This window comes from Ictidomys tridecemlineatus, chromosome 2, assembly GCF_052094955.1.
Source record: "Ictidomys tridecemlineatus isolate mIctTri1 chromosome 2, mIctTri1.hap1, whole genome shotgun sequence".
In the NCBI taxonomy this organism is placed as follows: Eukaryota; Metazoa; Chordata; class Mammalia; order Rodentia; family Sciuridae; genus Ictidomys; species Ictidomys tridecemlineatus.
Window position 1 is genome coordinate 594,941 of NC_135478.1, and position 14,535 is coordinate 609,475.

Here is a 14,535-nt window from a genome sequence, read left to right on the forward strand (position 1 = left end):
GCTGGGCTTTTAGGTCACCAGGAGAATTCAGAGAGGGGAGCTGACCGGGGAGGAGACAGCCCTCAGACTGGGGGCCCGCTGGGGAGAAGATGGGTGTCCCCTGTGGACACTGGTTCCAGCGGTTGCCGGCTCTCTGAGGTGCACACCCCACCCTGCAGATCCAGTGGCACCCTGGGTGGGCTCAGGACCTGGAAAGCAGGAATGGGACAGGGTGGAGAGCTGAGCTGAGGCCAGTGACCAGAAAAGTGAGGGAGGGGTGTACCTGCGGGTGGAGGGGGTGCCCCTGTCGCCTCCTGGCCTGAGGCTCCAGCCCTCTGCCTCATCTGGGTGAAAATCCGAACCCAGCTATCCCGAGCCCAGGGGTCTGTGCGCTCCCACTGGCAGCTGGGTGGGTGTGTTTGAGTTGAAGGTCAGCATCCCTGTGGTCGCCGCCCTGCTGTGTACACTGAGAGCGCCTCACCACCCGCGCGGGTGTGGACTTCGCGGCTCCTGAAAGAGGAAGCCGGGGCGGGGCGGGGCGGCCTGCGACCTCTGATCGCGCCCACTCTGCCGTCTGGCAGGCTGAGGCTCGCACCTCAGCGGATCTGTGGGGTGGGTCTGCGGTGCCGCCTCGGAGGCCTTTCCTGTGCCGGCGACCCGAGCGCCAATGAGGGCCCGGCCTGTCACGTGGGCCTGACAGCTGGGGAGGGGGTGGCCCGTGGCAATGTGGTCTCCAGGCAGCCAGCGCTAGGAGCTGCATTTCCAAGACCCCCCAGCGAGCCGACCTGCCGGCCCCCGGGGTCACCCCTCTGACCCCACCATGTTCTCCAGGAAGAAGCGGGAGCTCATGAAAACCCCTTCCATCTCCAAAAAGAACCGGGCGGGAAGCCCCAGCCCGCAGCCCTCAGGGGTGAGTCCTGGCAGACGGGCGGGGAACTGGGGCAACACCCGCTGGAGGCACAGGGGCGCTTCCGCGGGCAGCGTGAGGTACAGCACTGGCCACACCATGCTGGGCCGGCGATGGGGCACCCACGCCAGCTACAGTCCCCACCAGGCTGGATGGCAGAGGTCACTAGGAACAGGCCAGGACCTGGGTATTCGGCTCACGGTAGGGGGCCTCAGGGCTAGTTGGTCGGGACAGTGCCAGAGTGGGAGTGGGCCCGGAGCTCTGCAGGAGGGGGCTCAGGAGCTGTTGAAGGAGGGGGGGGCTGCAGCCCCGGTTGGGCTGCGTGTTGATAGCAGGTCATCTTATGGATCTGTGTGGCACAGTGGTCTGGGAGAGGGAGTGTCCCCAGGGGCTGAGGGCGTCTCCAGTTTAGGAGTTTGGGGGCCTCTGTCCATAAGGCCTGGGGTGTCCCTAGGACTCAGAGGTCTACCAGAGCCTGGGCCTACAGGAACTGTCGGAGGAGCCTTTTCCGAAGAGGACACATCCGCAGGAGCCGGGGGTCGACTCAGGCGGAGGGCTGCCTCTGGCCTCCCTACCCCCACCAGGAAGTGGGGTTCCCCTCCCCCAAGCGCCTCTGCGCACTCCACCCCTGGCTGTGGTTTGGGCAGGGACCGTTGTTTGTGAAAAGCTCCAGGGAAGAGGATGTTGGGTAACAGGTGCCGTGGGGGGGGGGCCACAGGTCCCAATCTCAGCCCCTGACCTCTGGCCTTTGACTCCCCTGGAACAAGGCTGAAGATTCTCCAGAGTCACACTTCATTTCTGGGGAAACCGAGGCACTGTCAAAGCTGAAGCACCCTCTACCCTCTTTCCCGCCCTCCCAGGAGCTTCCCAAGAGAGATGGAGTGGATGTGGTGTTCCCCGGGCCCAGCCTGGAGCCCCCCGCTGTGTCCTCAGGTGCCAAGGCCACAGGCACCCTCAAGCGGCCCACCAGCCTGAGCCGCCACGCCAGTGCTGCTGGCTTCCCGCTCCCCGGCGCTGCCTCCTGGACACTAGGCCGGGGCTACCGAAGCCCTCTGACTGCCTCCAGCCCTGCCGAGCTGCCCACCGAGGGGCCTGGCCCCGATGCGGTGGAGGACATCTCAAACCTGCTGGCCGATGTGGCCCGCTTCGCAGAGGGCCTTGAAAAGCTGAAGGAGTGTGTGTTGCATGACGGTGAGAGTCAGCCGAGACCGGGCGGCCAGGGTGGAAGGCTGAGTGGACGTAGGCATGGTCAAAAAGGAAGCAGGGAGGGACTTGGGGAAGGTCCAGATGGGTTGCAGAGAGGCTGCCGGGAGGAGGCCATGACCACCCGGATTCAGAGGGATGTGTAGGAGTTGGGTGATCAGGAGGAGGGAAAAGCATTTCAGTGGAGGGACCGTCCTGTGCCAGGCTCAAACATGGAAACAGAGAACAAATGCAAAGGTGTGGAGGGCCCTGGTGTGCCCACCGTGAGAACGAGGCTGTGGCGTGGGTCTGAGGGCCCTGGACATAACCCTGGAGGCTACGGGAGCCATAGAGGGTGTTCCTGCAGAGGAGGGGCGGGTTCATCTGCTCTGGAGGCTGTGGGCTGAAGGTGGGCTGCGGTCTGGGTGGAGAGGCTGTGGGGCCCATGAAGGTAGCAGGAGGTGCTGGGGCTGAGGCCTGCGCGATAGCAGTTCCGTTTTCTCCACGCGGCTGCTGACAGTCCTGCTTCCTGCCGAGTTATTTTCATCTGCTTCCTGTTTGTCCCTGGCAGCTCAGGCGGGCACTTCGACGGGGGCGGGCACAGCACCTCCTGAACCATCTTCAGCCCCACACTAAACCGCAGTGCCAGGGCCGCACCGTTGGAGCGCCCTGACCTGCTCCCCTAAGCAGCCCATCCCACAGATGAGGAAACCGAGGTTCCAGCAGGCTGGACCTCAGCTTCGCTGCTTTCTGGGGGATAACAGAGGCTGTGTGGCCTAGGCCCTGCTGAGAGGGGTGGGAGCCTGCGGGTTATCTGGTCCCGGGGGTGGAGGCCAGAGCCAGTTTCCTGGGGAAACCCTAATCTCGGTTCCTTCCGAGCCTGGCGCTTCCTTGGAGGTTCGGCGTGGGCTGGGCGCAGCCCGGGGACATCTTGCAGACTCACAGCCCTGCGTCCCAGGGACGCCCTGCGCGGGGAAGAACCTGGCGCCAGCAGGAGGCGGGTTGGAGTCCTGGAGCCGCCCCTGCCGGCCGGAGACTCTGGGCTAGCCACTGTCCTGTCTACAGCGCAGGCGCTGGTTCTGTAAGCCGGGGCAGGGACACAGGCGCCGTGGGATTAGCGCGAAGGTCTCCAGAGTAGTTTATGCTCATGGAGACCTCCTCGCCCTTGGTCTCTTCTCGGGCCTTGGTTTCCCCACCCGTCCTGGACTGCCCTTCTTGGAGCCGCACAGCCTTGGATCCCTCCAGCGCTACCTGTAGCCAGGAGCCGAGGACCCTAACAAAGGGCAGCTGGACGCAGGGGCGGGGTTCTCCTCTGCGGGGCAGGGGTTGCCATACTGGCCAAAGCCGGTTTGGCCGCTGGCCAGCCACAGAGACCCCCACCAGTCAGGCACCTACTCCCAGGTGCACGGTCGCCGTCCGGGTCCCACCACGCCAGGTGCATCTGCCAGACGGTGGGCGCACCCAGCGTGGGAGGATGCCCCGTGTGTGCTGCCTGGTGGGACCCTGAGGTGAGGGGCAGCGCGGGGTGCAAGGTGCCCCCGCCCCCCAGTGGCGCTCCGGGCTGGCCGCCAGGGACGCACAGCTGCCGAACACTTGCCTTGGCCACGTCAGCCTTGCATCTCTGCACTTGGCAGGTGCCCCTCCTGTAGCCCACGTCTCGGGTGGAGGGGTGCTGTGGGAATCTAGGTGACCCAGGCCCTTAGGGGCAGGCCCGGGAAGGAGTGTGGTGGAGGGCAGGGGCGTGGCCTTCCCTAGATTCCTGAAATCCCCTCTGGGGGTCTGGAGGTCTTGGTGCTGAGAAGGGACGGGCAGTGATGTTCAGGCTTCACTTGGCTTGGGGGCACCCTCCAGCGGTCCTCTCCCGGATCTCACTGTCCCGTCATTCTTGACCTTCCAGGATCCCTGCCATTCTCTCCGCTAGCTCACCCACACTCTTCCTGTTTGGTTTCTTTTGCTGGGAGAGGGTGCTGGGGCTGGAACCCAAGTCCTCGTTCGCAGGTAGACAAGGGGTTCACCAGTGGCCCACATTCCCCAGCTCCCCATTTTTATAAAAGCTTCTGACTTAGAGCGTTTGAGGGGGCATTGAAGTCCTATCCCCACACACCACGACTAGTTCCCAGCCCTTGGCTCCTGGTGGCCCAGGAAGTAAAGCCAGACAGGTGCTTCCCTGCCGTTCCCGCCCTCAGAGCCGGTGAAGTGGAAGTGTCCCCGGGCCTCGGCTTCCTCATGTGCAGAGTGGAGGTGCCCACTGCAGTAGCTGCCAGGATTGCGCCGTGGGAGGTGAGGGGTGGCCGGCCCGGTGCTCAAGCAGGCAGAAGGGCAGGCCGGAACCAGGGGGCTGCGTGGAGGAGGAGGCCAGGACTTGGCCTTGGACAGCAGCAGTTTGTTTTCCGGAGGGTCTGAAGGAGTTCTGAGTGGAAGGGACTGTCTAGGCCGAGGACCGGTCTGTGCAGACCTGACCAGGAGCCCAGAGAGGGTGAGTCCCTCCCCTGGGTCTCCTGGCTGCCCTCTCCCACTTCGGCCTCAGTGTGCTCACCTGGGGACAGGAGCTGTGAGGACACAGCAGACCCCCTGGGACTGGCCCCTTCTTTCCTGCTCACACCCACTCTGACCAGCAGATCTCCTTGAGGCCCGCCGGCCACTGGCCCACGAGTGCCTGGGTGAGGCCCTGCGTGTGATGCGCCAGGTCATCTCCAAGTACCCACTGCTGAACACCGTGGAGACCCTCACTGCTGCTGGCACCCTCATTGCCAAGGTCAAAGGTCAGCAGATGGGCAGGGGGCAGCCAGGCCTGTCTGCCAGGCAGGACTTCCTGGAGGGGGCGCTCTCTGAAGTGGGTTTTGAAGGATGCACAGGCGTTTGGCAGGCACAGCGGCTCCCTGATGCTTGGGTGAGGCTCTGTCAGTGAGCTAAGGGATGATGGCCTTTCAGAGTGTCCTCTGCTTCCCAGCCTTCCACTATGAGTCCCACAATGAGTCGGACAAGAGGGAGTTCGAGAAGGCCCTGGAGACCATGGCTGTGTCCTTCAGCAGCACGTGAGCTCACACGGGAGCCCCTGGGGCGGGCTGAGGGACATGGTGCCATGTGCCTCTGGTGCTGACCCTCTGGCCCTGCAGTGTGTCCGAGTTCCTCATGGGCGAAGTGGACAGCAGCACGCTCCTGGCCGTGCCCCCTGGGGACCCTAGCCAGGTGAGCAGCGGGGGTGGGGCGGGTCTGCATCCACCTGTGGGTGTGCTCCCCCCTCAGGCAGGTGGTGGCCACCTCCTGCAGGGCAGGATCCCCAGGGCTGGTCTCACTAGCGTCTCCCTCTGAGCAGTCCATGGAGAACCTGTACGGACAAGGCAGTGAGGGCCCCCTGCCCAGCACTGAGGACTGTGAGGAAGGTAAGTGTCCCAGAGCCCCAGGGGCAGGTGCGTGGGCTGGGCACCAGAGGCCGGCACTGAGCTGGACGGAGAGGGCAGGGTGGCCAGATGGCTGGGTGGTGGCCTTCCAGGCTGAGCAGGTGCCCCACAGGCTGCCCACCCCCGGAGGAAGTGGACGTGCTCCTGCAGCGCTGTGAGGGTGGTGTGGACGCTGCACTGCAGTATGCCAAGAACATGGCCAAGTACATGAAGGACCTCATTGGCTACCTGGAGAAGCGGACGGCTCTGGGTGAGGGTGGGCCCTGTGGGGTCTGCCAGAGGGCCCCGGGAGTCGGTGCACCGGCGCCTTCTGACACTTGGCACCTCACACCCTGCAGAGATGGAGTTTGCCAAAGGCCTACAGAAGATCGTCCACAACTGCAGACAGAGTGTCATGCACGAGGTGGGCCCCGCGGGCTGGGACCGGGCCTCCCTTCCGTACTACAGGAGCGGGCTATGGCTGCAGGGGCTCTGAGAGGTGACAGGGTTCCAGAGCTGGGCTGCTGCCCGGGCCATCCCTCCCCACCTCAGTGACTGGCCCCACCCCCACAGCCCCACATGCCCCTCCTGTCCATCTACTCGCTGGCCCTGGAGCAGGACCTGGAGTTTGGCCACGGCATGGTGCAGGCGGTGGGCACGCTACAGACCCAGACCTTCATGCAGGTGGGCTGGGCCTCCGGGGTGGGCTGGTGGGGGTGTGGCCAGGGCCCCCACTGAGGGACCATCTCTCCCCAGCCCCTGACCCTGCGGCGGCTGGAGCATGAGCGGCGCCGGAAGGAGATCAAGGAATCCTGGCACCGGGCACAGAGGAAGCTGGTAGGGGTAGCAGGCGTGTGACTTCGCCTTCCTGCCACTCGGAGGCTGTGCTAGCACTGCGCCTGCGCTCCTGCGCCTTTTTGCGCAGGCGTCGATCGCAGCCACAGCACGGTCTGGCCCGGGTTGCGTGCCCAGGACTGAGGCCCTCTGCTCCCCGGTTCCCACTGCGGGTGGTTCAGAAGTGGGGAGAAGCCGGGTTTCCTCGGGCTGCAGAGAGCTAGTCCCCACGAGAGGGGGACACTGAGGCCCAGTCACTCTCGTCTGGGGTTGGCTCCCCAGTTCCCTTTCGGGTGGCTTCAGCAGCACCGTGGACTATGGTTCGTCTTTTTAGCTGAGTTAGCAGCGCGGGGGTGGGGTGGGGTGGGGTGAGAAGCCCCTTCCTGGACGCTTCCAGCGTATACCAGCCAACTCCAGCAGCTCCGCAGCTCCTGGGTGACCATTTTGGCGCTTGTCTCTCCACTGACCCCTGCACCGAGAAGTTCACCCCTTAGGGTCCAGACGATGCAGCCTCGTTCCATGGCAGCTGCTCAGCACTCAGCTGAGGCTTCTGTGGCTCAGTATGTGGAAGGGCAGTTGCTTTAACAAGCATCACAGCCGAGACAACTGTGCTCCCACCTCCAGAGCTTGTGAGGGTTTATCTCAGATCCAAAACAGATGTCATGGTGGAGACAGGTACAGGATGGCTTTGCTGCTGCACCATGGCCATGCTTCTCAGCTTTGTGAGACCTCAGGTTATAGCCCTTTCCTTGGTGGGCCTCAGACAGGGCCTTCTTCTTCCATTATTATTATCTTGTATTGGTTTGATAGAGCTCTTCACCTGTTGGGGAACTCTGATCCCAACACTGTGAATTATAGACTCCTCCTACCTACTTGATGGCTTGACCTTTCCCCCGCCTCTCCGAGTGCTGGGATTGAACCCAGGGGCACCAGTGAACCACGTCCCCGGCCCTGTTTATTCATCCACTTTAAAGTATGTATTCAGTTTATTCCGTTTAAGATTAGCTGAGGGCTGAAGGGATCCCTGAGACTTAGACTGATTTAGGCATGTAAATTCCAAGCCACCAGTTAGGAAGATGAGTCGGCTGTCTGAAGCTCCAAAACGAAGCATGGTCTTCTCCTAGCCTGATGCCCGTGGTCCTGGACATTTTTATTTCCTAAATAGAGCAGATTCTTCTCTCACACAGCTGACCTTCCTGTGTCCTTCTCCTGGTACTTCTCCTCAGCCCTTTTTAATTTCTGGTTTTCAGACGGGATCTCACTGAGTTGCTGAGGCTGGCCTTTAACTTGTGTCTCCTGCCTCAGCTTCCCGAGTTGCTGGGGCTGTGAGTGTGGCTGACACATTCCGCTTGACTTTGTTTCTTCTTTCAATCCTTTTATTGGTTGCTTTTTCGGGACTAGGCATGGAACCCAAGACCTCACACGAGCTAGGCTGGCGCTGTCCACCGAGCCGTGCCCCCAGGCCCTCGTGTTTCTGGGTTTGATCTGCCCTGCTTGTTTTGCAGGAAGAAGCCCTGGTGGTAGTTGATTGCAGTAGTCTGTGTGTTTTGTCGGATTGAACCAGGAGTGCTGTGCCACTGAGCCACATCCCCAGCCCTATTTTATATCTTATTTAGAGACAGGGTCTCTCTGAGTTGCTTACTGCCTCACTAAGTTGCTGAGGCTGGCTTCGAACGTGCAATCCTCCTGCCTCAGCCTCCCCAGCCGCTGGGATTACAGGTGTGCACCACTGAAGCCCGTCTTCATTTTATTTTGAGACAGGGTCTCAGTAAGTTGACAGGTCCATCCACAGCTCTGGCTTTTTTACATGGAGTTTTGTGTTGTCCATCAAAAGGGATTCCCACACATGGGATTATTTTGAAATGTTCTCTTAATACTTGCCGTACTTTTTCCTTTTCTTCTTCTTTTTTTGGCTGAGGACTGAGCAAGAGTTCCACCAGCGAGTGGTGGCTGAGCCCCTGGTTCTTTTCTGCACATTTGGCCTCTGATGGTTTGGGCTGAGGGGCCTCCTGGGCCGGTGGCTTCTGAGCAGGTTCCTGGTGCTCAGGGGTGTCTGGCTTCCTGCCAGCCTCCGACTCCAGTCGCACCTGTGTTTCTGTCAGAGGCTATCGCACTCCTTGAGGGGTCTGGTTGCGGGTGTCACCTCCGATTCTGCTGCTGTTGGGCAGGGACCACTGTGTGCCAGACGGGACTGTGGTTCCTGCGTGGCTTGGCTTGGTCCTGCTGGGTGCCGGAGCTGGGGCTGGAGAAGAGGGTGGGAGCAGCCAGGGCTGGAGGAGAAGCTGCACCCGGCCCCACCTCGCCTTCTCACCACCCAGCAGGAGGCAGAGGCCAACCTGCGCAAGGCCAAGCAGAGCTACATGCAGCGCTCCGAGGACCATGACAAGGCCCGCTTCCTGGTGGCCAAGGCAGAGGAGGAGCAGGCCAGCTCAGGACCTGGGGCGGGCAATGCAGCCTCCAAGACCCTGGACAAGAGGCGGCGGCTGGAGGAGGAAGCCAAGAACAAGGTGAGGGCAGCAGGAGGGTCAGCAGAGGGTCTGGTAGGAGGAGACCCTGGGCAGCATCTCCCGCACTTGTGTGAAGTCCCATCTCCAGGCCTCTGCGCACGCACCCTCTCCTGCCTGGCTCCTCCCCGGGTTTCTGCATGGCTTGGCTGGGTCCTGCTGAGGGCTGAGCCGCTCCCCCCCACCCTCAGGCGGAGGAAGCCATGGCCACCTATCGCACCTGTGTGGCGGATGCTAAGACACAGAAGCAGGAACTGGAGGACACCAAGGTGACAGCACTGCGGCAGATCCAGGAGGTCATCCGGCAGAGCGACCAGACCATCAAGTCGGTGCGTGCGGGGGCGGGGCTCTGGCCGTGGAGCCTGCAGGGCGGCGGCTCACCTGTGGGTGCTGCCCGCAGGCCACCATCTCCTACTACCAGCTGATGCACATGCAGACGGCGCCCCTGCCGGTGCACTTCCAGATGCTGTGCGAGAGCAGCAAGCTCTACGACCCGGGCCAGCAGTACGCCTCCCACGTGCGCCAGCTGCAGCGTGGCGAGGAGCCCGACGTGCGCTACGACTTCGAGCCCCACGTCTCCTCCAGCTCCTGGTACGCCACCCGCCCAGCCGGCTCCCGGGCACAGGCACCGGTTCGGGGGGCAGGCTTCCCACCTGGAGGGGCAGGGCTGCTGTGAGGCCCTGCCGACCCTTCCTCCTCACCCTTCCACCAGGTCTCCCATCATGCGTGCCCGGAAGGGCAGCTTCAACGTCGGGGACATGGTGGGGACAGAGGCCACTGGCAGCTCCCCTGAGGAAGGTGGGCCTAACGAAGGGGCGCCTGCCAAGGAGCCCAGGGGTGAGTGCCTGGTGAGAGCAGGGGACACTGGTTCCCAAGGCCGCCTGAGGCCTGTGCTGGACACACCCTCCTTCTTCCCCAGGGGTGCGGGGACACCAGGTGCACAAGTCCTGGCCCATCTCCATCTCAGACTCCGACAGGAGTCTGGACCCCAGGCTGGGCTCAGGTGAGGCCTGAGGCCTGCCCAGCGGGCTGGGGCAGGGAGCTGCTAGTCACCCTGGCTTGGGAAGTCTGACAGTCCTCTGTCCTACATAGAGGACTTTAAGAAGTTTCAGCGCATGTCATCCAGCGGTGCCGTGTCACCCAGTGAGGAGCTGGTGGAGCAGGAAGGTGGCCCAGAGGTGTCTGCCTTTGAGCAGGGTGAGGAACTGTGGCCTGAGAGGGGAGGGAGAGAGCTCTGGAACCCCGTCCAGGGCTTTGCCCCTCCTGCCTTGTGACACTGGCTGCCCGTCTCACGCCTAGCTGACCTCAATGGCATGGCTCCTGAGCTGCCTGTGGCTGTACCCAGCGGCCCTTTTCGCAATGTGGGGCTGTCCAAGGCAGCCCGCACCCACCGGCTTCGGAAGCTCCGGACACCGGCCAAGTGCAGGGAATGTAACAGCTACGTGTACTTCCAAGGAGCGGAGTGTGAGGAGGTACACGCCTCGCCCATTGGGGCAGCAGTGCTGCGGGGGAGTGCAGAGTGTCTGGGGGGGATGTGAGAGCCAATGTTGAAGCCCTGGGCTGTGGCAGGAAAATCAGGGGGTTGAAAGGCGGCAGGACAGGGGTATAGAAACACCAGTTTTCAGCTGGGTACAGTGGCACTCACCTGTAATCCCAGCAGCTGGGGAGGCTGAGGCAGGAGGATCGCAAGTTCAAAGCCAGCCTCAGCAATGGTGAGGTGCTAAGCAACTCAGTGATTCTGTCTCTAAATAAAATACAAAATAGGGCTGGGATGTGGCTCGGTGGTAGAGAACCCCTAAGTTCAATCCCTAATACTAGTACTGAAAAAAAAAAAGAAGAAAGAAATCCCAGCCCCAACCCCAAGCAGCAGGAGTTCCACCCAAGAGGGGTGTCTGCCTGCCGGGAGCAGTCTGGCTTGTGCCTTCAGAGGATGTCATGGAAATCGCAAGGGCTCCAGGGAGGAAGGTGCAGGTGGAGCCCCGCCTGCCCGGGCTGAGGCTCGCTGCCTGCTGACCCCCAGTGCTGCCTAGCCTGCCACAAGAAGTGCCTGGAGACCCTGGCGATTCAGTGCGGCCACAAGAAGCTGCAGGGCCGCCTGCAGCTCTTCGGCCAGGACTTCAGCCAGGCAGCCCGCGGTACCCAGGATGGCGTGCCTTTCATCGTCAAGAAGTGCGTCTGCGAGATCGAACGGCGCGCGCTGCGCGTCAAGGTGCGTCTCTGGGAACTGGTGGGATTCCCGGGTCCTGGGAGGACGGGCAGAGGCTGACAGCTGCACCGCAGGGCATCTACCGGGTCAACGGTGTGAAGACGCGCGTGGAGAAGCTGTGCCAGGCCTTCGAGACCGGCAAGGAACTGGTGGAGCTGTCGCAGGCCTTACCGCACGACATCAGCAACGTCCTCAAGCTCTACCTGCGCCAGGTGAGGCGCGCTGGAGGTGTGCACCGAAGGGGCGTGGCCAGAGCGCGGAGGGGCGTGGGCACAGGTGCTCTCAGGAGGACTGGGGCGGAGTCGGTTGCTGCAGTGGGTGGAGCCCTGGTGTGGCTGGGCGTGGCTATGGCGGCAGGCTAGACCAGCCCTCTGACTCTGGTCCTGACACCCTCCTGCAGCTGCCGGAGCCTCTCATATCTTTCCGCCTATACCACGAGCTCGTGGGGCTGGCCAAGGACAGCCTGAAGGCAGAGGCCGAGGCCAAGACGGCGTCCAGGGGCCGGCAGGATGGGTCTGAGAGCGAGGCGGCAGCTGCTGTTATGGTGGGCCGCCTACGGGAGCTGCTGCGGGACCTGCCCCCGGAGAACCTGGCCACATTGCAGTATCTGCTGAGACACCTGCGCAGGTAAGTCGTAGGGCTGGGGCCCAGGGTTTCAGGCCGGCTCCAGGAGCCACTCACACACCCTGTGCTCTCGTGCCCCAGGATAGTGGAGGTGGAACAGGATAACAAGATGACCCCAGGGAACCTGGGCATTGTATTTGGGCCAACACTGCTGCGGCCGCGACCCACAGAGGCCACCATCTCCCTCTCCTCTCTGGTGGACTATCCCCACCAGGCCCGTGTCATTGAGACCCTCATCGTCCACTACAGCCTTATCTTCGAGGAGGAGCCTGAGGAGGCACCAGGGTGCCAGGTGAGGCAGGGGTCGGAGCCACAGCCGTGCACAGGAGGGTGTGGGTGCCAGCAGGTGGGGACAACACTGGGAAGCCCTTGTTTGGGACAGAGCAGCCAGTTGTCTTGGGAACAGAGACTATACAAGGTGTGTCTGAGCCCTGGGACAGAGTGCTGGGGAAACAAAGGCACTGCTGGCCTCCACCGTCCACCTGCTCCACTTCCTGCACGTGGGCAGCTGGGGCCACTTCAGCCAGAGGCCTGGCTGGGGTTCTTTAAGTTCGTTCCCTTTCCTCACAGCATCTGCTCCTCTCTTCTCTTCAAGTCCTCCTTGTGTTTCTTCACCCGTCTCCTGGCATCTCGTGGTGTTCCTGAGTTTTCTCTTACCCCCACCAGCCTCAGTGAGCCCCCGAGAGCCAGGGACCCTCAGGACTGGGGCCAGGACTCCATGGCTCTGACGCTGGCGTGTGTGCTGGGCCTGGCCCGTCTGGCAGAGCGGGTGGGCTGGGAGCAGGAGTGCAGGGGCTGTTTCAGGAGGAGCAGGCCTATTTGCACAAGCTGTGGGAGTGGACACGGAGTGGACACTGGGACATCACACAGCCTCAGTAGCAGCAGTTCTTACTTTCAGGGTCTGGGGCAGCTGGAGCTGCGGCCTCCCTGACTCCCTTCCCCCTGGCAGGATGGGCCACCCAGTCAGCGGGCAGAGGTGGTGGTTTCCATGCCCTACCCGGAGGCTGGAGAGGAGTCTGCCTATGCCCTGCAGGAGGAGGCAGAGGACAGGGGCCGAGGTGAGTGGGGCTGCAGGGAGGCCAGGCCCTGGTGCCAGTGGGCACATGTGTCCACAGTAGGGCCTGCGTGCACAGCACAGGTTGGAGTCGCGGTGCCCAAGACTGCACTTCTGTGGGGTCGTCTGTCACGAACACCACGTGTACCCAGTATTCAGCACTGTCCTTTCAAGTGTTGTAACCAAGCCAACAATGCCTTCTTTCCAAGGTGGCCATCTGCACTGAGGAATGGCCATGACGATCGCTGCCCACAGGCCTTGAGTCTTTGAGGCGCCAACATGGGGCCAGGCCAAATGCTTCCCTGGGGGGAGTGTAGTATCTGAGAGAGGGAGCAGGCTGGGGTGGGGACCCTGGGATTTGACTCAGGTGGAGATGTCCCAGTGTCCACCCCGTGTCCACTGAGCCAGGTCCTCCACTCCATTCTCTCTCCCTCTCTGTCCGGCCTTCCCAGAATCCCGAGTTGCATCTAACGATTCTGACTCAGAGCTGGAAGAGGGCTCGGATCCCTTGTCGTCCTCAGACGCCAGCGCCCTGCACCACCTCAGCTTTCTGGAGAAGGAGGGTGAAGCCGGCCTGGAGGCTGGCCGGAGCCGCAGTGGCAGTGAGGGGCAGCTGGGGGAGGAGGAGGACGAGGAGGACCAAGTGCTGCAGCTCTCAACCTACAACACCAACCAGTCCAACAACATGGCGCAGGCCCAGCGGCCCACCATGAGACTCCGTGGTGGGCAGATGGCGGCAGGCACCTGCTGGGGGCGACAGCCAGATTTCCTCTGAGCTGGGGTGGTGGGTGGGGACAACTGCCAGCTTCTCTTATACCTGGTCTGTGTCTCTGCCTCTTGGGGCCATCTGCATCTCAAGGCTGGGCTAGCCTCGCAGGCCTGTCCTGGGTGAGAGCACCTGTGCTGGCACAGTCCTGCTGGCCGACAGGGCGGCAGCCTCCTCCTGAAGCTTCTCACCTCGGCTCGGCTGAGCTGGAGACCTGGCTCTTGGGGAAGCTCCCTATCTTTGGTCGGCCCACAGGGCTGTGTAGGTGGAGCAGTCCGGTCCAAGTCCCCTCGCTGCCCCTGGGCTCTCAATCTTAGGCCCTGCACTGATGTCTCCTCACCCCTGCGGGGCTGGAGGCTGTTCTGGGTGCTGTGGAACTGGGGTGCAGGCCAGTCTTGACACTGAAGCCCAGGCTGGGGGTCAGTAGGGGCAGGCTGACTTTGGGATTTGCTCACTTTTCCAGAAAGCTCTGGACACCTAGAGTCCAGGTCACCCAGGTCTGGGTACACAGTGCAGTCTCTCGCAGGTCACCATGCACTTCTTGGAAATGTGTCTGTTTTGCTTAAAATAAACTTATACCTGGTCTGTGTGCTGTGGCCCTGGGAAGGGGGAAGCTGGGCCACAGGCCCGTGGTGTGTCCTTGGCTTCTTGGCTGAGGAGGGCCATGGGGAGGAGGTCCCCTCTGCCAGCCTGGTGGTTTGGCAAGCCTGGGAGTCCTGGAGGCAGCCTACAGCTCCGGGATGGCCTGCAGAGCGGTCCGCATGGAGAGCATGTTCTCCGCTGCAAGGTCCCTTGCCACCCCCCGTGGCTGCCAGGGGCCAGGCTGTGGCAAAATTTGACTCGTGACCTTCTGGAGACCGAACCTGGAGCTCACGCATACTCAGCCTGCTCTCTGTCACGGCCAGTGGAGGAGTGGCCACTACCCACCCGCCTCTTGGTCCTGACCCTCACCTGAGGGATGGTGCGGGGGGTCACTGCTGGGTGAGGCCCTGAGGCTCACCCAGGGCAAATTTCCTGGGCAGAAAGAGGTGAGCTTTGACTCCAGGCAGGGCTCCACAGCAGATGGTGGAGGAGAAGCCCTCCTTCCCCACGCAGCAGC

At 62.4% G+C, this 14,535-nt stretch overlaps 1 protein-coding gene across 6 annotated transcripts; it reads left to right on the forward strand.

Moving 5' to 3' along the window:
• Window positions 1-533: 533 nt before the first annotated feature.
• Arhgap45 (Rho GTPase activating protein 45) lies at window positions 534-14,021 on the forward strand. 6 transcript variants are annotated; one of them, XM_021730811.3, is made up of 23 exons: window positions 534-889; window positions 1,747-2,077; window positions 4,687-4,830; window positions 5,019-5,103; window positions 5,185-5,257; window positions 5,385-5,451; window positions 5,582-5,719; window positions 5,808-5,872; window positions 6,022-6,132; window positions 6,205-6,285; window positions 8,601-8,789; window positions 8,978-9,115; window positions 9,187-9,377; window positions 9,499-9,623; window positions 9,706-9,789; window positions 9,879-9,983; window positions 10,086-10,258; window positions 10,807-10,995; window positions 11,067-11,204; window positions 11,393-11,619; window positions 11,698-11,908; window positions 12,566-12,674; window positions 13,123-14,021. In XM_021730811.3, the coding sequence occupies exons 1-23, from the start codon at window positions 800-802 to the stop codon at window positions 13,443-13,445; spliced, it is 3,387 nt and encodes a 1,128-aa protein (XP_021586486.2). In that variant the 5' UTR covers window positions 534-799; the 3' UTR covers window positions 13,446-14,021. The 6 variants fall into 6 exon arrangements, with proteins under 6 accessions (XP_021586486.2, XP_040146709.2, XP_040146712.2 ...); XM_040290775.2 differs by lacking the exon at window positions 534-889 and adding an exon at window positions 936-1,087; XM_040290778.2 differs by lacking the exon at window positions 534-889 and adding an exon at window positions 936-1,087 and having other exon boundaries at window positions 9,499-9,584.
• The last annotated feature ends 514 nt before the right edge of the window (window positions 14,022-14,535 follow it).

Bases quoted from the DNA above. Each gene is read 5' to 3' on its own strand.
- Arhgap45 (XM_040290775.2), top strand. From the start codon at position 986: ATGCTGGGCCGGCGATGGGGCACCCACGCCAGCTACAGTCCCCACCAG. The intron at 2,078-4,686 runs GTGAGAGTCAGC...TCTGACCAGCAG, and splicing joins GGAGTGTGTGTTGCATGACG to ATCTCCTTGAGGCCCGCCGG. The intron at 9,378-9,498 runs GTACGCCACCCG...CCCTTCCACCAG, and splicing joins CACGTCTCCTCCAGCTCCTG to GTCTCCCATCATGCGTGCCC.